This window comes from Dermacentor variabilis, chromosome 4 (genome assembly GCF_050947875.1).
Source record: "Dermacentor variabilis isolate Ectoservices chromosome 4, ASM5094787v1, whole genome shotgun sequence".
Taxonomy (NCBI): Eukaryota; Metazoa; Arthropoda; class Arachnida; order Ixodida; family Ixodidae; genus Dermacentor; species Dermacentor variabilis.
This window is the reverse complement of record NC_134571.1, coordinates 136,610,271-136,637,230: the sequence shown is the minus strand read 5'-3', so window position 1 is coordinate 136,637,230 and position 26,960 is coordinate 136,610,271. Positions and strand designations below refer to the sequence as shown.

The 26,960-nt window shown below is 45.1% G+C and overlaps 1 protein-coding gene across 1 annotated transcript in view; it reads right to left on the bottom strand.

Moving 5' to 3' along the window:
- The window catches only part of LOC142577973 (uncharacterized), a 212,361-nt gene extending 201,130 nt beyond the window's left edge, over positions 1-11,231 (bottom strand). The window contains exon 1 of the mRNA XM_075687398.1: positions 11,076-11,231. Coding sequence (XP_075543513.1) covers positions 11,076-11,174 — 99 coding nt within the window. The 5' untranslated portion in view covers positions 11,175-11,231. The remainder of the gene's footprint in view (positions 1-11,075) is intronic.
- Between the last annotated feature and the right edge of the window lie 15,729 nt (positions 11,232-26,960).

The following is a 26,960-nucleotide window of genomic DNA, read 5'->3' as shown; positions in this document are numbered from 1 at the left end:
GATGCGCACCCCCAATCGTTTTACGTGTGAGAACACTCAACTACTTCACGCGTGCATTTATCGCAATGCCTCGTGGTTAGCGAAGTGATTTTTCTTGCCTTACTTGCCTGATGGTGATCAATGTCGTGTTTTTTGGGCGCAAGGGCCAAGTATGATCAAAGAGCGCCACGACAGTGTTAATGAGGCTGCACTAGAGCGATGAATTACGAGAGTTAAATGTGACGTGGCTGCAACGGGGCCTAAGAACGGTCGGTGTGAAGTGCGTAAAACCTACATGTAATAAAATTAGGGCAATGCCTAATGATGTGTATTGTGCACACATAATATAAATTGTAAAACAACGATGATAAACTAAGATATGTCACAGTTTGCAAGAAGCACTACTGCCTTAACAGAGCCCTCGTGCTATACAAAACATGTGCTATGCTTTTTAGCATGTGCTATACAGAACTACATTCACATCGGTATCCTTTCGAGAGAGGATGCGCTATGAATTATTGGACTAATAACATATAATAAAACATCTTTCAGTAAACCTAGGACTGCATGGGCGTTAGAAACGGTTAGTTAGTTAAGTGTGGTTTAAAGCCGCAAAAGCGGCTAGCGTTGTGCGCAGCCAAGAACGAGGTGTTTTAAAATCCAATTTAGGAAAAAAATCCTGAGTTAATAATCTATATTTTATGTAACAATACAGTATCGTCTAGCAATTGACGCACTTCAGATAATGGGACTGGCGGATCATCTAAAATAAAGCAGGGTGTAAAGGTATGTGTAGTTTATATAAGTTGTGCAAAAGGTTTCGTCTGTGTATTTTATTATGTGTACATGTCAGCAATATATGCATAACTGTTAGTGGTTCTTGGCATTTCTCACATGTTGGTGTTTCTTTTTGCATAAGTAAATAATTGTTTGCGAGGTGCGTGGGCCCAATGTGTAGTATGCATAAAACTACTTCGAAGAACCGCTCCATATGATAACATGAATTGCATTCACCAAGTATGGGTTTAATGAGATGTAGCTTGTTGTCAACATTACGGCCACGTTCGTGTTGCCATTTTGACGCTAAGGCTTCCCTAATCGCATGGATACTATATTTATATGCAAGTGTTGTGTTTGCTATGTCTTTGCACACTGCCATCGATGTACACCTACCAGCTGCTTCGTTACCCGGTATCCCAATATGGCTTGGGACCCAGCAGAAATGAATTGACCTCCCGTATTTGTTAAGCGCCACCATGTTTAACATGTCCCCTATCAGGAGTTCACATTCATATTTCAGATGTAGAGCCTTTAGTGTATTAAAGATTCAGTGTATATGACTACATTTATGTGTTTGTCAGTGATGATCTTCTTAACTACAACCCATGTAGCGTAAACCTCAGCCGTGAAAACAGAGTCATGTTTTGGCCAATCGAACACGTGTTTCCCAATTTTCCATTACGCCCCTACGCCCACATGTTCCCTAGTTTTAGAGCCATCAGTGGAAAATTTTATGGTATTTTGATGTTTGTCCTGAAGGGCATGAAATTCTTGTACAATGTGTTCGTTCTCTTTTTTTAGATGTGTTGACGTCCAGTCCCCTCACTGTGAAATCGTACCATGGGGGCAACCGTTGTGGTTTTTGGCAATCTGGAGGACTTCATGAGAAATGTCATAATCCCGGCAATATTCCTCATATCGCAGGACAAGCGGCCTAATCATGTTCGGTTTATTTGTATAGTGTAAGCGTGAGTTGCATTGTGTGAGGATGTTGTAGCATATATATTCCGATGATGACTGAATACTTAGTACGTAGGAAAATGTGAGCAACGCTCTGCGCTGCTGTAGCAAGGGTTCATTATGCTCAACGTATAAACTTGGAATGGGTGATGTTCTGTAGGCACCACCTGCCAGTCGAAGTCCCAGGTTATGCACTGGATCAAATCGTCGGATGTAGGACTGTCTGGCTGAGCCATAAACCACGGAGCCGTAGTCTAGAATTATACCCACTAGAGACCGGTAAATACGTAAAACACGTTCATTCGGAACCCCAGTGCTTCTGAGATACAACTTTAAGGATATTCAATGCTCTATTTGGCTTAATCTTTAGCGCTTTAATGTTTAGCGTTTTAATGTGGGCTAGGAAGTTTAGTTTTTTGTCAAAGGTTACTCCCAAGCATTCATATTCTTGTTTTACCGGCAGCGCGATATGATACAATTTTAAAACAGGGTCTAAATACAATCCTCGTTCTCGCGAGAATAGCACTGTACCAGTTTGTTGAGTAGAGAAACAGAAGCTATTTTTCTCAGTACTCTATTAGTTTATTTATTGTTATCGGGAGCTGCCTTTCACATGTTGTTAAGTTTGAGGCGCGGTAAGCTATTTGCAGATAGTCGACGTATATGGACTGCATAACATAGGGGTGAATGACTTTGTTAATAGAGTTCATTTTTATTATAAAGAGTGCTGTGCTAATTATGCAAGCTTGTGGCATGCCGTTTTCCTGGATAAATATGCGCGATAGCACAGTGCCTAGACGGATTTGGAATAGTCTGTTCGACATAAAATCAGCGAATCAATGTGTGATGTTTACTGGCTCAAGGGCCAGGTGTGGCCAAAGAGTGCCATGCCAGTGTTAATGGGTTTGCCTTTGAGGTATGATTTCTAAGAAGTTGATGGTAAGTGGCTGTAAAGAGGCCTTTAAAATAGTCGCTCTAAAGTGCGTCGCGCTTTTACCGCGACGCGGCCACTACGTCAGTCTCGTGCGTTGTGCACCTCGAGGAGCACAATGCACGAGACTGATGTAGTGGCCGCGTCGCGGTAAAAGCTTGTCCTCTCTGCGTGGAGGGAGCCTAACCGACTCTGCAGGCATTTTCAATAAAGTTGTTCTCTCTCTCTCTCTCTCTCTAAAGTGCGTAAAATATATGTGTACTAAGATTATGGCGTTAAAAAGTGGTGGGAACTATGAGCATTAAGATGCATTGCGAAATAATGATACGATGGACAAATATGTCGGATGCGAAAATTCGCTAGAGCACTACTGCGTCATTAGGGCCCTTGTGACATACGGGCCTGGAGGCATGTGCTATACAAAACATTATCACAGCAGCATCCTCTGGAAATAGGATGCGCTATAAATTTTATGTGCTTATAACACGCAGGATATCATTCAATAAACCGAGGACTGCTTTGGTATTAAAAAGCGGTTCGTCACGAAGAAACATAGCCGGGTGAAGAGAGATGTAATAACGGTATGCAAGAGGAAAAATATTTCTTTCTCTCAGCTTCGGCTCCCCAACATTTCAGGAAGACGTAGATTACGGTCAGCATCTGACCATATCTACCAGAAGTTCGAGGTTCATTTCCAGTAAGTAGAAAATTAGGGGTTCAAGATGTGTGTCCTATTCTGAGACGACAGAATAGGGCATCTGTTCCCCGTGATTTTGTTGCGGAGGGCCAGAAAACTAACTGTGGCTTTATCACGTGCAGTTTATTATTCATTTCTGCGTCCCACATACGTTGCCAGTGGTTTAACAGTTTATTTCGTAAGAAAGGCTTCAGATCTGTGGCAGGGGCCGCAGCGGCAGGATTAACAGCATGTGATGCAAGGGACGTGGCCATCTGGTCACCCAGAGCGTTAACTACCCTCGATTCCCCTATGGCCAGGTACTCAGCATATAATGATATGCCAATTCGATGCATACGCCTTACACAGGTAGGAATAGAGGTCAGTTAGTACTGGATTTTTGTGCTTACAGAGTGACATCAAGGAAGGAAGGAAGGAAAGAAAAAGTGGAAAAGGAAAGGCAGGGAGGTTAACCAGTTTAGCTTAACCGGTTTGCTAACCTACACAACCTCAGCAGTCATGGAGGCATTATGGCATCAGGGTGTACACGAGCCGTATGTAAAAATACTGAAAGATATCTATAGCGGCTCCACAGCCACCGTAGTCCTCCATAAAGCAAGCAACAAAATCCCAATAAAGAAAGGCGTCAGGCAGGGAGATACGATATCTCCAATGTTATTCACAGCGTGTTTACAGGAGGTATTCAGAGACCTGGATTGGGAAGAATTGGGGATAAAAGTTAATGGAGAATACCTTAGTAACTTGCGATTCGCTGATGATATTGCCTTGCTTAGTAACTTAGGGGACCAATTGCAATGCATGCTGACTGACCTGGAGAGGTAAAGCAGAAGAGTGGGTCTAAAAATTAATCTGCAGAAAACTAAAGTAATGCTTAACAGCCTCGGATAAGAACAGCAATTTACAATAAGCAGCGAGGCACTGGAAGTGGTAAGGGAATACATCTACTTAGGGTAGGTAGTGACGGCGGATCCGGATCATGAGACGGAAATAATCAGAAGAATAAGAATGGGCTGGGGTGCGTTTGGCAGGCATTCTCAGATCATGAACAGAAGGTTGCCATTATCCCTCAAGAGAAAAGTACATAATAGCTGTGTCTTACCAGTACTCACATCCGGGGCAGAAACCTGGAGGCTTACAAAAAGGGTTCTACTCAAATTGAGGACGACGCAACGAGCTATGGAAAGAAGAATGATAGGTGTAACGTTAAGGGATAAGAAAAGAGCAGATTAGGTGAGGGAACAAACGCGAGTTAATGACATCTTAGTTGAAATCAAGAAAAAGAAATGGGGGGGGGGGGCATGGGCAGGACATGCAATGAGGAGGGACGATAACCGATGGTCATTAAGGGTTACGGACTGGATCCCAAGGGAAGGGAAGAGTAGCAGGGGGCGGCAGATAGTTAGGTGGGCGGATGAGATTAAGTTTGCAGGCACGGCATGGCCACAATTAGTACATGACCGGGGTTGTTGGAGAAGTATGGGAGAGGCCTTTGCCCTGCAGTGGGCGTAACCAGGCTGATGATGATGATGATGGTGGTGGTGATGATGGTGGTGATGATGATGATGGTGTGATGATGATGATGATGATGACGACGACGACATGGGAGCAGGTTGGGGGATGAAAGATGGGGAGGAGAGAGAGAGAGCACATAACACAGCACACGCATCATCAGTTACAGTCCGTCACTCTTGCGCGGTACGTGACATCACGGTCACAGCCACTTGTCCAAGTGACATCAAGGCCTTCACGATGCTTAGGGAGTCTGCATATATATGTGCTTTTTGGAGTTTTGATTTCCTTATATGCATCACAGCCGACAATAGTGCGTAGGGCTTGGCCGTAAAGATGCTTGTTTCCGGATGCAGTACATCGGATTCCGAGAAGAATGGACCGACGGCTGCATAGGACATTTCCGCATGTGACTTGGAAGCGTCTGTGAAGAACTCTGTGTACTAGTGCTTGTACTGATGTTCTAGGAAATGCATTCGGATTTCGACCTCTGGAGCGTGCTTTGTAAGTTCTAGAAAGGATATGTCACATTCTACCACCTGCCACTCCCAAGGAAGAAACAGTTTGGTTGGATGCATTAAGCGATGCTCGAGTAGTGGGACATGCATTTAATCACTAAGCTACCTCACACGCAGCGAGAAATGCTGTCTTACAGAGGGACGATTACGGAAAATTGTAGCACACGTCATATCGCTAACGGTACTAAAACATGTATGTTCATGATTGGAATGTATTTTCAGGAAATATGTGAGGCTGATGTAAGTTCTCTGCAGATGGAGTGAACATTCATTTGATTCCGCCTATAAGCTTTCAATAGGGCTTCTCCTAAAAGCGCCAGTGGCTGCGCTGATACCTTGATGGATAGGATCTAGCATCTTTAGCGCGCTCGGAACGACAGATATATGTACAATGCCACCATAGCTGCGCATTTTGTCAGACAAATACTTGTCTACGAGTATCTCTGTATTACTGGTTTTAGTGAGAATTTAAATATCCTCGCATACTGTATTAGGGAGAACGTCATCAACACTCGGAAGTTCCTATTTTCGTTGGGAACAACCAGCTTTTAATTTTTAATAACCATAGCATAACAACAACAGAGCCAAGTCACATAATCTGTAAGCGGACGTCACCCGGCAAGGCTCTATTTCAGGTGAAAGAGGAGCAAGCATTGGCTTCATCTTTCCTGGTAAGAAGCTACGGGAGCTTCTACTCCTCCAGTTCTTCTTTAACCTCCTTGGAGGACACCAGGCCGGAGGTCTATGGACCCTTCTGCATAGATGACGGAGCAGTGCTAGCTGCAGCTGTCGAGGGGGCAGGTCATCACCGCCGCTCACTTTATGCAGTTCAGACAGCAGCCGGAAGCCGTGTTACGCCACCCCCTGACGCACCGCTTCGCCAAAGTTGTTCGTTGGCATGTGTGACACCCGCCTGCGAGCCTCACTGAACGTTATATTCTCCTTTACTTTGATTGTGACGATATCTTTTTTTTTTGTTGCCGGGACGGGCCGGACCGCAAGTATGCGACATGCTCGTCATCACAGTTGACAGTGGGGCGTGTTCAAGCCCGTTTCAGTGAAATGTTCATTGTCACTAAACCTGGCGCAAGTCATGATGATGATATGTGTGTTTTGTGGCGCGAGGGCTAGGTGTGGCCAAAGAGTGCCATGACTGATAATGTTGTGTTACGCGCTGATTGGTGAGTTTCGATTATCAGATGTAACATGGCTGTAAAGTGGCCTAAAATCAATCGCTACCGTAGAAGCGTAAAACGATGTATAGTATAAAATTATGACAGTGATACCTGGAGTGGTCTATGGGTATAGTACGAGGAAGTGATTATGGCGCTAAAATTCAAGAATATGGAAATAACACGTATGCTTCCTTAAGGCTTTTGAGCCCAAAGGCTGGGAGGCAGGTGCTTTACTTGAATACAGCTACCGTATCAGCCGTGCTACGGGTTTCCTGGGGCTATAACATTAAAACTATGTACATCTTTTAAAAATTCAAACAAGGATTGATATTTAAAGAGAGGTTCTATACCTTTGATCATTAGACGATGGAATGGAATTTGCTACCGGTGTAGTAACGCAAAATGCTTTTTCCTATTAGCGTCTAATGCAGTACATTGCATCTGGACGTAAAGCACGGTAAGTGGCTCACCAAGGAATACGCATAAGAAAAACTGTTTATGAACAAAAGCTCCACGGATACGTGCATCGATGCGTATGAGATGGTCACTGGTGGATCGACCCTCCCGAAACTTGCACTGTTATGGGTCGAGCAATTTGATTCGAGGAAATGCAAGTGAAAGTTAATCATTTTTTCGAATACGTTGCAGAGGCAACTTGTTAATGCAATAGGTCGGTACCTTGATTCAGAGGGAGGATCTTTTCCATGCTTCAGAATTGGAATTAGAATAGCCTGTTTCCACACAGAGGGGATCTCGCCGTAACACGATATAACGTTGTAAATGGAAAGGAGGGCTTTTTGTGTTTCGGAAGGTAGTTGTTTCAACACCTCATATATTACGCGGTCTGAACCTGGGGCGGATGTATTACAACAGTTCAGTGCTGCCTGCAGTTCTGCTATGCAGAATGGTTCGTTGTACGCCGCACTTTTAGCACACTTTCTTTCTAACTTTTGCTCTTCTATTCGCGTTTTGTACTTTAGGAAGATTTCGGAGTAGTGTGAGGAGCTCGATATGGTGTTCTAAATGCGCGCCAAGAAAGTTTGCTTGATCTTCCAGGCTTTCTCCTTGGCTATTTACTAAAGGCAGGGAATATGTTTGTGGCCCGTTAACTTTCTTCATTCTATTCCAGACTTTTCTCTCATTTGTGTACGATTTGATGCTTGATATAAACTTTGCCCAATTATCTCGTCTTGCTTGTCGGCGCGTTCTCCTTCCCTGGAATTTGACATTCTTAAGGTTTTCCAGGTTTTCTGCTGTTGGAGAATCGCGAAGCAGCGCCCACGCTTTGTTCTGGTTCCTCCGTGCTTGCCTATATGCATAGTTCCACCAGGGAACACGCCGCTTGGAATCCATGCCGCTCGCTTGAGTAATTCATTTACAGGCGGCATCAAGTATAAAAGCTGTAAAATATGTAACAGCACCATCTATGATTATACCGGGCATCTCAGTCCACGCCATGTGAGTAAGACTTCGGTACCGTTCCCAATCGGCTTAGTCAACCTTCCACCGAGGCACCTGCGGGGGAAGTTGACCTTGTTTCAGAGTAATTAGGATTATTCGGAAGTGCTTACTCCCATACTGTTTAATAAGCACATTCTAGTTAAAATAGGGTAAAAGCGTCAGCGATAAAATGCTAAGATCTGTGGCAGAGTAGGACTTAATTGTTAGCCAGGTTAAAATACGTGGGCTCCTTCGTATTCAAGAGATATGCTCCAGAGGAAAAAAGCAGCTGTTCAATAATGCGACCTCGCGCATCACAGCGTGAATCGCCCCACAAACTACTGTGTGTATTAAAATCACCAAGAATCAGATAGGGCTCTGGGAGCTCATCTATTAATGATTCTAAGTCGCGTCTGTGAAGCTGATAATGTGGTCGTATATACAAAGAGCAGATGGTGATGAGTTTATATATAAGTACGGCTCGAACAGCCATGGCCTAAAGGGCCGTTTGGAGCTTCAAATGCTGACACGCTACACTACTATCAGCAATGATAGCTACACCACCAGACCATGCGACAACATCCTCATGCTCTTTCCGGAAAGTCATGTATTGTCGGAAGAAGTTGGTGTGCTTGGAAGTTAGATGTGTTTCTTGCGCACACTGCACTTTAGGATTAAACTTAGAGAACTTCTTGGACGTCATCTAGGTTTCTTAATAGTCCTCTAACATTCCACTGCATGATGTCGTCCATGCTGAAAAGAAAAAAATTGTGGTGTGTGTCTCAAAAGAGAGGAGAGTGACCTACTTTACAGAGCCATGTTAGGTCCTCATAATTGGTGTTTTGTCTTTTTTGGAGCGGTCAAGAGAACGTCGTCGCCGCTCTTTCTACGCTACCTGCACTGTTAGGCTTGGACTGGTTCATAGCCTCTTGCAAGGCACTGGACACCCGCTCCATACAGCGATGTGTGCGTCGCGCAGACTTCATCTCAAGCGACGAAGTCTTCGCCCCCCCCCCCCCCCGGGCCGGAAGTTGACAGGATCGCTGTGGCCTCTGCGGTACCCTGGCTGCTGCCGGAGGTTGAAGAGGCCACTGGTGTGGACACTCTGAGAGATGGCAGGGTAGCGTTGGCTGCTCCAACCTTAGGGGCGGGTGGCGTTAGCCTCGGCACGCTAGGCGTGGTCCGGGCTGCCGCCAGAGGTCGTTGCGGTGCTGCTCCCCGTTCTTCCCCTTCAACGAAAGATGTTTTCAGTAAGAATAACGAGGAGATTCGTTGTCGTGTTTCACGGAATGTTATATTCTCCTTAACTTTTACGGTAACTATTTCCTTTTCTTTCTTCCAGGCTGGACAACCTCTGGAGTAAGCTGAGTGACTGTCATCGCAGTTCGCAAAATGTACCTCATAATTACTGCAGTCGTCAGCAGAGTGACCGGTTGTGCCGCACTTTGCGCACATAAGCTGCCCTCGGCACCTCTGGCATGCGTGACCAAATCTCCGACATTTGAAGCAACGTCGCGGATTCGGAATGTAAGGTCGAACATGAAGTTTTACACAACCGATTTGAAGTCTCGGGTAAAGTAGTTGAGCTGAAAGTGAGTATTAAATGCTTTGTTGGGATTTCGTTGTCATTCCGTCTGATTTTGATGCGCTGCACATGGATTACACCTTGGTCCTTCCATCCATCCAGAAGTTCTTGTTCATTCAATGTCATCAAGTCTTCACGTGATATCACGCTTTTGACTCTGCTTATAGTTCGATGTGCGCTCACAGAAACAGGGATGTTACCAAAGGCTACGAGGTGTGCGAGTCTGTTGTATTGGTCCTTGTATTTTAGTTCGAGGAGCAAATCCCTACTTACCATCTCTGTTACCTCATAACGAGTTCCAATGATCTCCTTTAGCCACTTGGCCACAAGAAATGGTGAAATTGCTCTAGTTTTGTAGATGATGGCTCACAGTCAGGGACGTGGAATTTCGGGAAAGTTTCTTTGTTCTTGGGCCAGAATAGCGAGGTTGCGTCGGTGTGTACGCTTTTCCAGGCACGATCGGTTGAAAAAGGGTTCGAGGATCCCATGTAAAACAGTTATTTGTTCGGCAACGGCGTCTGCCACCCACCACGGACCGCAACAAGGGGGCGTGGAAGAACATGTAAACAAGTCTGCACAGCGCCAACAGTATGCCGTTACTATAACCCAATATGGTATACCCAAGGTAGGACAGCCACACCAGGTTAACCCTTGCCGCAAGGAAAAGTCCAAGCGAACTGGAAAGATGAAAGGAAAGGAAAGGTTAAAAGTGGAAGAGAAAGACGAAGATGAGGGTAGAGAGAGACAGGAAAAAGGTGACTGCTGATTTCCCCCGGGTGGGCCAGGGGGTGCCGTCTATGTGAAGCAGAGGCCAAAGAGGCGCGTTGCCTCCGCCAGGGGGCCTTAAAGGTCCGAACACCCGGCATCGGCTCAACCCCCAGGAACCCCCTTTGCGCGGGCATGGCTAAGCCGCGCACGGTTACCCGCGGCAGGCTCCAACCCTCGTGTGCTCGGGTAGTCGGTAAAGGGTCATATCACACAATCAGGCAGTAAACGAGGGCAAAATGACGAGAAGCATGTACAAAAAAACAGGACTTAACCAATGTTTCGATCGTGGGAACGGCCTTCTGAAGGGCAGTACTGCGACAAAGGCCGCACCGGCGGCTGACGAAACACCAGGAACGTTCCGTTCTTTCTACACGCTTCGTGTGTTATTTGTCGCGTTCTCTTTCTTTTCCTAATCTATATATGGAAACATATACTACTATACATATATAACATATACATTCTACTATACATATACATACACATTCCACTATGGAAACATAGAAAGAATCAGGCGAGTGTAACAGACTTAGCAGATTGACTTCATTGAAGCATTCAGGAGGCACTTGAAGTTAATGTGTTCTGTTTACTGTTACAGCAATAATAATTTAATATTAAAAATTCAATAAGGATGATTTTTTGTAGATATATATAAAAACCAAGTTCGAACTGAACGGAATCAGTTAACGAATTCGAAAAGTTGTTGTTCCGAGGCACTAGGATTGTCCATACATACAGTGTAGTAAGCGTGAAAACCGTTCCTGTTCCTTTGTTCAGCGATAGCTCGAAGTTGATTGACCGTGAAATCTTCAAGCGGTGTCAGGTGAAACGCCATCGTGAGAACCGTTACAAATGTGACTTTGCGAATTCACTATCTGTCGTACTGGCCAGGGCCTGGTTGGCTCACAAGTGCTTCAGGTGAAATCCGTGCACAGAATCGGGGTTTTCTATTGCGAAGAGCACCTGAGATGCACCTGCGACGGTACGTACAGAACAATCGCGACCCGGTTTGATGTATGCCGGCGCCGTAGCTTTCTCCGAGGAGCATCCATTTATCTTCACCCAGGGCAACGGGTTTAGCCATTAGCTTATAAATGTGAAAGAATGGTTGACGCGTACCTCTTTGCCGATGGTGTGAATGGAACACAAACGCACTTGAAGACAGTGAGGTACTTCAATACACGTTATTTATTTCATTATACAGCAAAATATAAATTACGGAACAATATAAACGTGCGAATGGTGCCCGCGAACGGGAATATTTCAGGAAGAAGGGTGCTTTATTTTGCCTTATTTTTCGCTCATTATAATCGTTTTCCACTCTTGAGTTACGCGCCGTGTCAAGATGGCGTACTCATCGATTTCGAACGCAACAGTCGGTGCGTGCACGACAGGGCGCATAGTTTTTTAAGGCAGTGGACGCATGGTGTCCGAGATCTGGCGGCGCGCAGTAGCCCGCAAACCAGCATAAATCGTTGGTGTCGATGACACTGCGCCGCCACGCCCACTGTAGGTCTTGTTTTGTGGTGTTGGCATGGCCTCGATACTGTAGAGGCAGTTGCACATGCTTCGTTCGAAAGTCGCATTCGTTCGAAAGTCGTTCGAAAGTAGACAAAAAGGGAGTCAGTCTCCTTATGGCCTTAGAGATTAAAATAATAGAAATAATAAATAATAATTAAATAATAACAGTAAATAGAGCGTACCCTCGGCTGTAGGCCAGATACTATGGCAATGCGCTACCAAGCTTCATGTCGCGGGTTCAATACAGGCCGCGGCGGCCGCATTTCGATGCACACTCTAAAATCAGTTGCACCCTTTGGGGTGTATATTTGCCGCACAAAAATGATCGTCATCTCTCTTGCCCGCATTTCCTTTCTTTAACGCTGCGAGCCCGGTTCTTCGAAGTTACGAACGGCATGCGCGCTATCAGTGTGACAAAGCATTCTCAACAGGAAAGTAACGTGCGCAGCGTTTCCACGACATCACGATAGCACGACATCACTCTGGCTATGTTTTCACACCCGTTCTACGCACAGGTTAGTTACTTACAACCTGCCAAACGTTATCGTAGTTCTAATCGTTGTACAGTAGCGGTGTCGTGCCCCACCATCTTGCTATGTTTTGTGAAAGTGCCTTGTAGGGTTGGTTTCTGCTGTTGTTGCTGTATCGAGTGTTCTGTTAATGCTCTCGGGAGATATCGAGAGTAACCCTGGCCCCAGAACCAATGTTGCACCTACAGGTTCTGACAGTGCCAAAATCACTGAGATATTTGAAGTTGTTAAAGGCTTGGAAATGAATCGGGCGATGTTTCTTCGGGAAGTACAAGTTGCTAAAGAACAGCAAAATGTACTGAACACGTCACTGCAAGCCCTTGTTAGCAGGGTGAATCTTCTGGAAGCTGATATGCGTTATCTCAAACAGACTGACACGCTCAATGCAGCCTCAGCTCCGTGAGCTTCTGACGCCCTTAGTCATGATAGGATGAAGCTTAGGGGTCACTTCATAGCGGGAGCAACAGAACCAGAAGAAACAACCTCATTATTTTTGGCCTGGATGATTCAGCCGATGAGACATTGTCTGCATCGGAGGAAAAAGTATTTCTTCGAAATGCAACTGGATGCACAGATTACTCCAGAAAGTATAGAGCGTGCTCACCGGCTTGATAAATCTCACGGAAGCAAAAACAGGCCTATCATCATTAGGTTTGTTAACTTCAAGGATAAGGAACGTATCCTATCTCGTGGTATCAGGCTTAAGGGTACTAACTTTGCGATCCGTGAGGGTCTCAGCCCTGACGTCAGGCTTGCGCGATCCAAACTTGTAAGTTATGCAAGAACATTGAATCGCTATTTCAAACTTCGATACGATAAGCTACTCATTGATGAGAAGTGCTACATTTATGATGGTACTCAGGATATTCTTGTTGAATTGAAAAATGTAGCGGAAGGGGCGGTGCCCGAACAATCAGTCCTCAAAGCAATGTGTGCGCACGGGACGTTCCGGTCAGCCGATTTCAGAGCTTACCATTTCAGTCGTGAACTGCAGAAGTGTAAAAAACAAAACTGATGAATTCGCTACTCTGACCTCTTCAGTAAAACCCCACGTGATTATAGGTACGGAGTCTTCGCTCGACGAATCTGCTGGTAGTTCTGAAGTTTTCCCGCCTGGTTTTCACGTCTACCGTTCCGATCGTAATACGCATGGCGGTGGTGTCTTTATACTTGTTGACTCGTGCTTGCAATCATCTCCCGTGTTAATCCCAACTGATTGTCCCGAGTCAGTTTGGTGTAATATCCGATTTAAAACTGGGCAGTTGTTGACAGGTGGCTCATTTTCCCGTTCCCCCGCTTCCACATCGCCTCAGACCTTCACAACCGTATCCGAGTTTCTTTCTACAGTAAATAATGACTATATTATTGGCGGTGATTTCAATATGCCTGACGTGAGGTGGGTTCACTATAAGCCTGTCCCTTGCTAATTCTTTCGCTCTCTCTATAGCATTCCACGAGGCAATCGTTACCAATGATATTTATCAGTTTGTTACTGAACCTACTAGGTGTGGTCTAAATAGCTCTTGTCTTAGATGTGCTTTTTTCAAACCAGTCATCACTTGTGTCTGATAACGCCGTAATTCCCGGTATTAGTGACCATGACTGCATTGTGGCGCATGTGCAGATTGTCCCCTTCTCATGTGCACATGATCACCCAAGGAAGGTATATTTATTTAGGAAGGCAATTATGTTTCATTATCTAATGATCTTGCCATATTCCTGCAGGAATTCAGACATTTAGCTCAGTCCGCAGATTGCAATACCCTATGGGATACATTTTCCTCCACACTAAAGCACCTGGTTGACACACATGTTCCATGCAAACATTTGTCTGCAAAAAAACGTAGTGATAAGCCTTGGATAACTCGGGAAGTCAAGCAATTGATTAATAAGAGACATCGTCTTCTGAATGCTTATAGAAAGTAGCGTAACCCTTCTGTATTTATAATGCTAAAAACCCTTGGAAAAGATATTAAAGTAAAAAACAAGGTTGCTAAGGAAAAATACTTAGCATTGGGCCTAAAGTTACGAAATAACCCGAAAGAAATGTGGAAGCGTTTAAAAACAATTAGCAAAGAATCAGTTGGCATCCCGAGCATAAAAGACGGTAGTGTACTTCTTACTGATAATTTGGATAAAGCTTCTTGCTTCAATCTTTATTTGCAATCTTCTTTCACAACTCCCTCTCATAATAAATTACCGCGTATACCCGACAATGTGTTGGAACCTATGCCGGAGCTGGTCGTGACACATGGTGGTGTACTTAAGTTACTTGGCAATATAAATGTTTCATCTGCAAGTGGTCCTGATGGCATACCTTCTTATCTGTTAAAGGCTTGTTCTGGCACAATCGCCCACTATCTGGTTATCTTTGAGAAATCATTAAGTACTTCTTGTTTACCTAAGGAGTGGCAAGTTGCAAACGTGGTACCAATCCATAAAAGTGGCCCAAAAAATATTTTCTCCAACTACAGGCCAATTTCTCTAACGAGTGTGTGTAGTAAAACATTGGAGCACATTGTATACAGTGCGATAATAAAACATCTAGAAAACAATAATTTCTTAGCGAATATCAGCCTGGTTTTAGGTTTGGTCGTTCTTGTTCGACACAGCTCCTAGAATTCAGCCACGATCTTTTTCATTCCTATTGATCTCGGTGTACAGACTGACTGCATATTTCTGGATTATAGAAAGGCATTTGATTCTGTTCCCCGTGTTTTACTGTTGTATAAGCTATCATCCCTCGGTATCTCGCCTTCATTGCTTGATTGGATTAAGTGTTATCTGCAAGAACGCATGCAACGTGTTGTAATTAATGGCTCACAATCTGATTATGTTGCTGTTACATTGGGAGTTCCCCAGGAATCTGTTTTGGGGCCATTGTTGTTTTTGGTCTACATCAATGACATTGCTCAGGTTGTGTTATCCACAATGCGTCTGTATGCGGATGATTGTGTGATTTATCGCTGCATTAGGTCTGCCACTGACCACGAGTGCTTGCAAAGCAATTTGGACTGTATAACACGCTGGTGTGTTAGGTGGCAAATGTCTTTGAACCCCAGTAGGTGTCAGTACGTGCCCCTTACACGTACACAAAATTCATATATATTTCATTATACATTAGACAATGTCCAGCTATCGCGACTAACTCAGTATAAGTATCTCGGTGTTTATTTCTCATCCAATTTAACTTGGACTAAGCACGTTGAATATGTTACAGCGAAAGCCTGTAAAATGCTAAATTTTGTTAAACGCAACTTCCGGTTAGCTCCTCCCAAAATTAAAGAACTTCTTTATTTTTCGAACGTAAGACCCATATTAGAGTATGCCTGTATGGCCTAGAACCCGCAAACCGAAACTGTCTAATATGCTCGAGCATGTACAAAACCGCGCAGCCCGTTTTGTATGTAATAACTGACTTTACTTCTAGTATTACAGCACTTAAGGATAACTTCGGTTGGGAATTATTAAGCACACGCAAACAAAACATGAGATTAGAAATGCTTTTTTTAAATTTATTTCGGTATGCTTACAGTAGATAGAGAAACTTACCTTTTACCTCCTCATTTCTTATCTCACAGAAGTGACCACTCTTTAAAAATAAGGGAACTTATTTGTAGAACAAACGTCTTCAAGCATTCATTTTTTCTACACACAATATCCCAGTGGAATCAGCTACCACAGGAAATTTCTGATTGTCGCACTGAAGCATCGTTCAGAGCATTTCTGTTGAACTTATAGTGGCGTGAACTTTTCTATTGTGTTATTTTTTGGTTGACCAGTTCTGTATTTTGTCGAGCTTATGTACACTGTGTGTTTCCTCCTGCAATAACGCCTTCGGGCACCGCAGGTACTTGAGATAAATAAAAACTGCTTTTAGAGTGTAGGCAAAAAGAAAAAAGCGCTCGTGGGCTTAAATTTAGGCTGTGCTTTATATAACCCCAGGCAGGCCGGCAAAACTGATGTGTAGTCCCCGGTTACGGCGCGCCTCATAATCGGATCATGTTCTGGCATGTAAAGCCGAGACCACGCTTACGCTTGCGGAGGCGCGCAAGCTCGTTTCCCCGCGCCCACACAAGCGCAGACGGTGTGGCCGGACTCGGACGCGTCGAAACGCAGAGTGATCTCGGGGAACAGCTCCTCTGTGTTATCGGGCTTCGGCTGCTTCGCGTCGGTGCGCCTGGCTACGCAGCTACGGCGCGGTACATTCAACTCTCGGCGAAGCAGATTCCTATCATGCAAGGAAGTGCTTCTTTCCGTTTTGTGCTGATCTAACAGCTATAAAAACATAACAATTACGTTTATAGATATCGAAGCATTTTGAAACACCTTTTATAACAAAGTAAGAAGCGCCGTCTGCGAAGGCGTCTATGAGTGAGCCTAGTGAGCGCGCGCTGTCGCGCGTCTTTGTGGATGCAAACCACCATTCCTCGCGAGTCCCGGCAGGCGCTAGGCGCGTAGACGCGAGCTTGAGCACGTCCGCAAGTCTACGTGCGGTGTGGGCGCGAAACCCCAGACTTCACGTAATGAGCGTCGTGAACATCATCGTGGTGAAAGCAAGGAAGGTACGGTTGAAAGATTAGTGGCGCCTAATTGGAGAAGAACGGAGTGACGTCAAATAAAAACAGGTAGACTGCTCCTGGATAGCGTGCGCATGGGCTTAAGGTGTTTAAGCGTGCTCATGTGTTTTTCTTTTTTAACTTTTTTTTTCATATCACCTGAGGCATGTAGCCTAACCCACTCATTCAGCTGGATTACTCAAAAGGCATACATTATTTACATTGGAAAACAAAATATCTAATTCTCAAATTATAAAATTTCGCATATCAGCTTCTTAAGTGCTTAGTGTAGCGTATATATTGCAACATACGAGCTGAAGCTAGTGATTTCACACGACACTAACTTTGAGAACGGACTTTTATACTAGCAGAAGTTTTCATGCGCACTGTCAAGGTTGCAGTAAAATGCACTGATGTTTATGGAAGCTTAAAGATTACTGCGGCACGAATAAATTTAGACACAAATTTCGTGATTCCATGTCTCAAAATTTATAATATCCTTATTATTTGTTCGAAGTGGATATGACTTTGGAAATGACCGGCTAACATTCACAAATTGCGATATTCGCCATATAGTAATTAGTTTAAAGGTGATTAGCGAAATTTGTAGATTAAATAAATACCCAATTTGATCTACCGTGCTGCCGCTACAAAGTTCAGCCTGGGTGGGCAATACAGAATGAGAAGTAGAAATGCGACACACGCCATGGGCCAATTGAACAAATTCTGCTTGCGATAAAAAAAAGCCGTACGGACAATCCGTAATAATCGGAACATAAAAACTTGAATTGCGTTAAAGAACTTGAATGTGGTATACTGGCACTTGGTGACACATTTCACCATCCCGTTTCAAAGTCGTATCATCATAATCATCGCTAAACACCAAAACGTCTAAGGTTTCTTTCATAAGTGTAAGCCTCCTAGGTGAAAATTGCTGATTATTCCGGCCCCGCCTCCGCTCCAGAGTGGAGAAGCAGCGGGCGTCTGATATTCATGTTCTGGATAGCGCACGTCTTGTTAATGCATACGTCGCAAGAAATGATACTCCAGCGCTTCGCTCTATACTGAAAACATTTGTAGATTGTTCCACTTGTGAAATTCTTGTTTCTGTTGCGCTTGCGGGCTTGCTCCCGCAATGCTCAGCACTTCAGTTGCTGTTGCAGTCGCTCATTCTGAAAACGTTCATTTGTGGCCTCGCCAACGAAAAAAAAGATGACATGCTTTAGCTGAGAAGAAAGCAAGACAGCGCGGACAAGCAGCCAAATGTAGCGAACGTATATCAAAGGGCCAACTCACGATGACGCTGCACTCTTAGCATCTTCTAAGACGAAAAGTGTCGTAAAGTAGGCTTCCCACGTCTGCGACATTTTTATTTCCTATCAATAATTTTTTTTAAATGTTAGCACGGGATTTCGCCATGTACGAGGTTTAGTACAAATTAATGAGCTAAATGCCGCTGACTTATACTATTAAGAACAATGTTACTTTCTGCTCACCTTCTTGCGGAGCCTTTCTTTCCCATCGTACAATTTCCTGCAGTGCAACATGAAGGCGAAGATCTACACAGTATTCTTTTAGACAATATATATTTTTTTATGAAAAGGCTATGACCTTAAGACACCTGTCGTCTTCGCATACGAGCTCTACGGCAAGGCGTAAATACGTTGCCGCTGCTTAATTTACACTGGTAAAATTAGTTAACCAAAATTTGTTAAACTTTCCTACTAACTTAAAGCCTCGCGTATATGAAAAAACTTGCAGGGGGTCGCAATTTATGGCAAACTCATTTTTAGAAGTCCTGAAAGCAGCACATAATTTCAGATGTTCATCAGCGAAATTGAAGTCCAACTCCAGGCAATATTGAGACTGAACGCGTCCCGCTGCGCGTTAGACAACGCCCCGTAAAGAAGTGCGGAGCGAAGTTTGAATGATGGCATGCTGCAGAAAATCCTCCCACGACGCACTGCAGCGCATGCTCGCCGGGCAAAGCGTAACGTATCAGCAGCTTCCGCGACTGACGCAGGCGTTTTCAAGCTTCCTCGCTCTTGTCGGCACGGCGTGTTTCGATCTGATGCGATAGCGAGGCCGGCTTTTCTACGCTCCCGCGGCGCTTGGTTTCGACGTTGCCCAAATTTACCATTGAAATTCCGCGATGAATATGTGTAATTAGGTGCGATTCTCTAGATCTTTAAACAGTGAGGATGCATTAAAATGTTACTGCCTTCAAATTCGGCATTTAACGCTGCCGCTAATGCAAAAAAAACTAGAAATGTTCGTTCATTCACCTGAGGCTCACGCTCTTAACGGTAAATTAATAGAATAATAATATTTGGGGTTTTACGTGCCAAAACCACTTTCTGATTATGAGGCACGCCGTAGTGGAGGACTCCGGAAATTTTGACCACCTGGGGTTCTTTAACGTGCACCTAAATCTAAGCACACGGGTGTTTTCGCATTTCGCCCCCATCTAAATGCGGCCGCCGTGGCCGGGATTCGATCCCGCGACCTCATCGGTAAATTATGTCCGCCTGACCTAGGAACTTGTCTGGAAAACGCCACGTTTGCCATGCTTATAGCATATTTCATAAAAAAAAACTGTATTGTCTAAGAAGCACCCCGTAGGCGAAGCTGGGGATGGTCGGCCTCTCACCACACCGAGCACAAGTTGGAGGTCCATTTACAGTAAGCAGAAAATTGTGGGTACAAAATGTGTGCCCTATTCTGAGACTACAGAATAGGACATCTGTTCGCCGTGATTTTGTTGGGGAGGGCCAAAAACCTAACTGTGGCTTTATAGCGTGCAGTTTATTATTTCCGCGTTCCACATGCGTTGTTAGTGTTTTCGCTGTTTCTTTCGTAAGAAAGGCTTCACATCTGCCACAGGGACATCAGCCGTAGGAATAATACATAGTGATGCGAGTGATGTGGCCATTTTATCAGCTAGTGCACACCCCTCAATGCCTCTATGGCCAGGTACCCAGCATGTTATTACATGTTTACGTGATAGATATAGCATAAGAGTGGGTAAAGTTCAATGAAAACAGGATTTGTATGCTTTTGTTAAGAAATTAACGCTTTTACAAGGCAACGAACGAGTCTGAATACTATGGCTCTGTCGAGTTTTATATTCTTTATATGTTTTACTGCAGACAGCACTGCATACGCTTTTGCAGTGAAGAGACTTGTTTGCGGGGTCAGTACGTCAGCTTTAGAAAAAGAGAGGCCAACAGCAGCATAAGATACACCAGCATGTGATTTTGACGCGTCTGTATAGAATTCGGAGCAGGAGTACGGCGATTTGTGTTCACGGAATTGCATAGGGATTTCGAGGTCAGGTGCGTGCTTTGTGACCTCTACAAACGACACGTCACAGTCTATCACCTGCCACTCCCATGGCGGTAATAGCTTAGCTGGAGGCATTAGGCGATGTTCGAGAACTGGGACATCCATTGCCTCACTAAGTTCTCTTGCACGCATTGACAAAGTAAGTCTAATAGAGGGTCTATTACGAAAAAGTGTTTCACACGTCAAGTCGTTAACGGTTGTGAAACATGGATGTTTCTTGTTAGAGCGCACTTTGAGAAAATAGGACAAGCTGATGTATGTTCTCTGAAAATGGAGTGACCGCTCATCTCACTACATATAGACTTTCGACAGGGCTTGTTCTAAACGCGCCAGTGACCAGACGGATACCCAGATGATGAACGGGGTCTAACATCTTTAGTGCACTCGGAGCGGCGGAGTTATATACGACGGCACCATAGTCCAATCGAGATCTAATTAGGCTCTTATAAAACATTCATCAGACTTTCTGTCGCTACCCCATGTTGTGTGGAATAGAATTTTAAGTTCATTGTCCGTAAGCATTTTTTTTATTTAAGCTATTTAATGTGTGGAATGAAAGTACGCTTGTAGTCAAGTATAATACCTAGAAATTTATGTTCTTTGTTGATAGGTATTTGATGCCCACACAGTTGAACACAAGGATCTGGGACCAGGCCTACCTTGTGAACAGAACACAAGAACGTTTGTGGGGTTCATTTTAAATCCATTTTGGTCCTCCCCCTTGGACACCTTGTTTAAGCCCTGTTGTACCTGTCTTTCACACACTGTAAGGTTGCAGGATTTGAAACCTATTTGTATATCGTCTACGTAGACGAAATAAAGAATGCCTAGTGGCAGTGAAGCACAAAGTGTGTTCATCTTAACGATAGAGAGAGTGCAACTGAGTACGCCTGCCTAGGGTACACCAGTTTCTTGTATAAAACGTCGCGATCACACGCTGCCGATTTTCACTAGGAAGATATGTTTCAACAAATAGCTTCTGATTATTTTCAGCATATTTCCACAGATTCCGATTCCGGACAAGTCTCGCAAGACGCTGTAACGCCAAGTTGTTTCATACGTCTTCTCCATATCGAGGAATATTGATAAGAAAAACTGTTTATGTACAAATGCATCGCGGATATATCCTTCAATACGCTCGTTGCAGTCTTTACGATAGATTATGTACCGACGAAGAAAGTTTGTGCATGTGGGTTTCAGATGTATCTCTTGAACAAACAGCAACGTTGGATTATGTTTCTGTAGGAATTCTCTAATGTCGTCAAGGTTATGACGAAGACCTACAACATTCCATTGTAGTATTTGTGTCTCCATTATGGCAAATGTGTTGGGTGCTGTGTGTTTAGGAGATTGAGATTAGTTCACGGGCCCTTTGGAGGCGCCTTGACGCGAGTTGTCTTTTTTGGAGCGATCGAGAGAGCCTCGCCGCTCCTTAGGCGCTGGTGGCGCCGTCTTGCTGGTGGTTGTGTCCATCACCTCTTGCGAGGCGCTGGACACGCGCTCTTCCGAGCACATTGTTGGACGTGATCGTTCCAGAACGTTGGACGAGGCCTTTGAGGCCACTTGCCCGGAGGTGGATGGCCCCTTCTACTAGGGTGGCGGAGCAGTGCTAGCTGCAACTGCCGCGTGGGCAGAATGCGTAACAGCCGACTCACTGCTTGTGGGCCGGACAGCCGCCGGAAGCCGTTGTGTCGCTGCCCCCTGACGTGTCACATCGGCAAGAGTGTTCCTGCCCGCCTGCGTGCCTCCTTGAAACTTATAGTTTCCTTTACTTTATTTGTTACTGTTTCGTTTTCTTTTTTCCAGGATGGGCACGGCCGCGTGTATGCGGCGTGCTCCCCATCACAGTTTACATAGTGGAGAGAGTTCTCGCAAGCTTCAGAGGTGTAGTCACGGGCACTACATTTCGCACAAGTTTGGCGGCCCTATCCGCTCTGCGAACTGTGGTCGAAATGCTGGCATTTGAAACATCTGAGGGGATTTGGCACGTATGGCCTAACACGGAGCTTAATGTACGCGGTCTCAATGGACTCGGACAGGACCACTTGAACCAAAGGTGAGTATCAGGTGCTTGGTTTCAATTTTTTGTCATGCCGCCTCGTCTTAATTCTCTTGACATTGACGACATTCTGCTCACTGAAGCGCTCTAAGAGGTCAGCCTCTGTCAGCTGGAGCAAATCATCATCAGAGACAACGCCGCGGGTGGTGTTCAGAGTGTGGAGTTACTGTCACTTGAACATCCCCAAATGACACTAGACTGGGCAACTTTTCGTATTCTTTCTGATCATGCAGCTCTAAGAGAATTAATTAATTAATTATGGGGTTTTACGTACCAAAACCACTTTCTGATTATGAGGAACGCCTTAGTGGAGGGCTCCGGAAATTTCGACCACCTGGGGTTCTTTAACGTGCACCTAAATCTAAGTACACGGATGTTTTCGCATTTCGCCCCCATCGAAATGCGGTTCGTGGCCGGGATTCGATCCCGCGCCCTCGTGCTCAGCAGTCCAACACCATAGCCACTAAGCAACCACGGCGGGTAGCTCTAAGAGAAGATCACCGCTTGCCATCAGTTAAGGACATCAGTTAAAGACTTGGAAACTACAAAACGGGAGATTGTTTGTACTTGTTTATCTGATTTTTCTTAGTGAATAACACGATATCGTGAGAAGTTCGACAATAAAAGAAGTTTCGGAGAGTTTTTACCCCGTTGGCCTAACGCTTCTACCCCGCTGGCCTGCTGCCTGACTGCGGTTCCACTGATGGTGATAGTCTTCCTCCTTTTTTTTATTGCGATAGTAGTATATTGACATTGCAAGCGCATTTCTGCCGTCGCCGTTATGTTCCGTATAAATTACAAGGGCGATGACATCGCCGACGGGCGCTGTGTGCAGTTCACCATGGGGAGGGGAAGGAGGGGGGGGGCGATTACTCCTGCGACTGCTGCGTTTGGCGCGGCCGCGCACGGCGGCGCCACGGCCGCGCCAAATGCAGCAGTCGCTTCCTCGCTTTGAAGATAGGCACCGCGCGGCCGTGCACGGCCACGTGGTGCCCATCTTGAAAGCCATACGCGATGAGTACAGAGTCTAGGTGCGCCGGGGGCTCATAGCTTCGTGTGTACTGTGTTCTCGCCGCTTAGCTCGCGTTGAAGGGAGAGACAGCGCGTAGGGAAGTTCGCTCGCTACTGCTGCCCTTCTTCCTCACACCAATGTTTTGACAGCTAGTGTCCGCGCTAAGCGGGTGACATGTCCTTAAGTTTGCCTGTGCGCGCGCGTCCACCATAAAGAAAGCAACAAAATCCCAATAAAGAAAGGCGTCAGGCAGGGAGATATGATCTCTCCAATGCTATTCACAGCGTGTTTACAGGAGGTATTCAAAGACCTGGATTGGGAAGCATTGGGTTAAGAGTTAATGGAGAATACCTTAGTAACTTGCGATTCAATGATGATATTTCCTTGCTTAGTAACTCAGGGGACCAACTGCAATGCATGCTCACTGACCTGGAGAGGCAAAGCAGAAAGGTGGGTCTGAAAATTAATCTACAGAAAACTAAAGTAATGTTTAACAGTCTCGGAAGAGAACAGCAGTTTACGATAGGTAGCGAGGCACTGGAAGTGGTAAGGGAATATATCTACTTAGGACAGGTAGTGACTGCGGATCCGGATCATGAGACTGAAATAATCAGGAGAATAAGAATGGGCTGGGGTGCGTTTTGCAGGCATTCCCAGATCATGAACAGCAGGTTGCCATTACGCCTCATGAGAAAAGTGTATCACAGCTGTGTCTTACCAGTACTCACGTACGGGGCAGAAACCTGGAGGCTTACGAAAAGGATTCTACTTAAATTGAGGACGACGCAACGAGCTATGGAAAGAAGAATGATGGGTGTAACATTAAGGGATAATAAAAGAGCAGATTGGGTGAGGGAACAAACGCGAGTTAATGACACCTTAGTTTAAATCAAGAAAAAGAAATGGGCATGGGCACGACATGTAATGAGGAGGGAAGATAACCGATGGTCATTAAGGGTTAAGGACTGGATTCCAAGGGAAGGGAAGCGTAGCAGGGGGCAGCAGAAAGTTAGGTGGGCGGATGAGATTAAGATGTTTGCAGGGACAACATGGCCACAATTAGTACATGACCGGAGTAGTTGGAGAAGTATGGGAGAGGCCTTTGCCCTGCAGTGGGCGTAACCAGGATGATGATGATGATGTGGGCGCGTGAGGCCATGCTTGTTAATTTAGTTAGTAAGCAATTGTTTACGAGTTTAAACCGCCAATAAAGCTACTATCCTTACCTTGAGTAGCTGTCTACTAATTTTCTATCGCAATCAATCCTTCGCCCTTCCGACGAAACAGCGGCTTTTCTTTATTTCCAAAATTATTTTTCCGCCTAACCCCATTTCATTGGCTAAGGCCGTTATATTTAGTGACACAAGAAGGGGGATTTACCCTTTTTTTTGGTAATTTATTTTTATTGTTTGCTTACTCCACCAAAATGTATGTCTTCGGAGAGTTCCTTGTCCCAGAACTCTTCTCAGAGACAGCTGAATTCTGTGCTGTCCGACGCGTTCAATATGCCGCGCTTCTTAAAAACAGGATACACAAGATACTCTGGGATGTCCGCTGCAGGACGTCCGCTCGATTTGCTCTTTCTTATTGCCTTATACTAAGTATCTATGTGTACTCCCTATCCTCCGGTGTGCTCGCCCAAACGCCCACAATCCCCTCGCACAGTGTGGCTGCCCATTCCCGCTCCAACCGTCCGGTCGGTCTTGCTTCACGCTTTCATGATTAAAATTTGGGCTGAAATTGTGTTTTGGATCCACACATAATACGAGGCGGAAATTTCAGACGCTAACAACTGAAAAAACATACTCGTATAGGGTGCAGGTCCTTATGATATTTATTCTGAGAATCCCCCGCTGGCTTCAATCCATCATGGCAGCGTCTCCTACACCATTGCTATATTACCCCTCCAATCAGGTCATCAGATTAAGTGGTTCATATGACGACAACTTTGCTGGTTTACCTGGCTTGTGTATCGGTACTACTCTGGCAGTTTTACCAAGTCTCTGGGAGCGTGGGACCGGCCCGCACTCTCAGCTTCGATTGTATTCAGTACTTCCCCTCCGATGGTTCCAAGACTACAAGGTACGTCCCACGTGGCTCTATCTAAACCAGGTGAGCTTCTTCTTCTTTTTTCTTTTTTTTCCTCATGTACAAAAGGGCTGATTCGGTCTCAGCCAGTTCGAATTGTGCATCTACAGTGGTATGATTGCGATTTAGGACTCCGCTCCATGAAGGCGAATTCACCTCTCACTGCTTCTGTCGAATTTTTCGCTAAGACAATGGTACGCAACTGATGATTGCGAGCTACGGGTGACTGGAGTATGCGAATCAGCGGTCAAACTTTTGAAGTGAAAGTGTATGTTCTCAATTGTCAAGTTCTCAGATTGTCAAGTCTCCTGCGCATACGCAAAAATATCTACCTGGCGTATCGAAGGTGGTTATTCAGTGGTCAGAATACTTATTAGGACGTTTTAGTGCAGACATTAGGATGTGCACACTCTTTGACTACAAATGCTTCGGTCTATCCACTCGGTCGTTGAGACATCCTGAATTAGCTTTTACTACGGGTGCTTTACAGTGGTGTATTTTCGGTATCGTCAACTGAATTCATTGCTTAACGTCACACAATGAAGTATACAAAGCATGTTAGCGACGCCGGACAGTACGGTCCCGAATTAATCTTCATCACCCGCGCTTCCTTGAGGTGCACCTATTCTGCCGCACACACAATCGTTCACTATAATTCCGGAATTTGAAACCGCGAGTTTCTGTTAGCAACACAGAACTCTGTATCTACTGAGTCACTTCGCAGGGTATGTCGTCGTGTCGGCCGCCGTCATAGCAGTCTTAGAGCCGTCACGCTGGTGATAAAGTAAAAAATTAACGGGCGTGACGAGAGATTTCAGCAGGTGAAACAAGCCACGGGCCATTGCCTCCGCGGAGTGGCGCGCTAAGAAACGAATGCCAGTACATCCCCAGGAAGCCGTCGCACTGCAAATTCAACCTGGTACACATGGAGCACGAACCGCAAACAAGCTATAGGAGAGACCAGCGCGCACGTTTCTGGCTCATTTCCTTCTCCCCATCCCACTCGTCCGCCCCGTGGTTTCGCTTCTCTGCCGGCAGCCATCTGCCACGACCTTCCCTCAGGACCGCGCATGTCGAGTCTCACACGAATACGCTTCTTTATGTACTTACACAAGAAGTGGACCAACACATAGGTAACGCAGACCGAAGAAAGTAAAGAATACTTTGAATGCAGTGCGCTGATCCAATTAGGATGGCTGCGTGCTTTATGCAAAATTATGAGCTGACATTGTGTGCGCTGCTTTTCTTTTGTCGGGATATATTGTTTTATTACACAAAAGAGAAGTGCGCGCTCAATGCATTACCTATAGCAGTTCAAAATTATTGGCTATATATGCTACCCAGTCGCCCAGATACGTACTTGTACTACACGTGGTGCAAGAAAGGCTTCACTTTAATCCCGCATTGATCAACATGTTCTGATAATGTCAATTTGACGGCTCCAAAACTGACTTAAGCGCGGTAAGGTGAATTAAATGCTCACATGATCGTTTTTTTATCCTAGGTT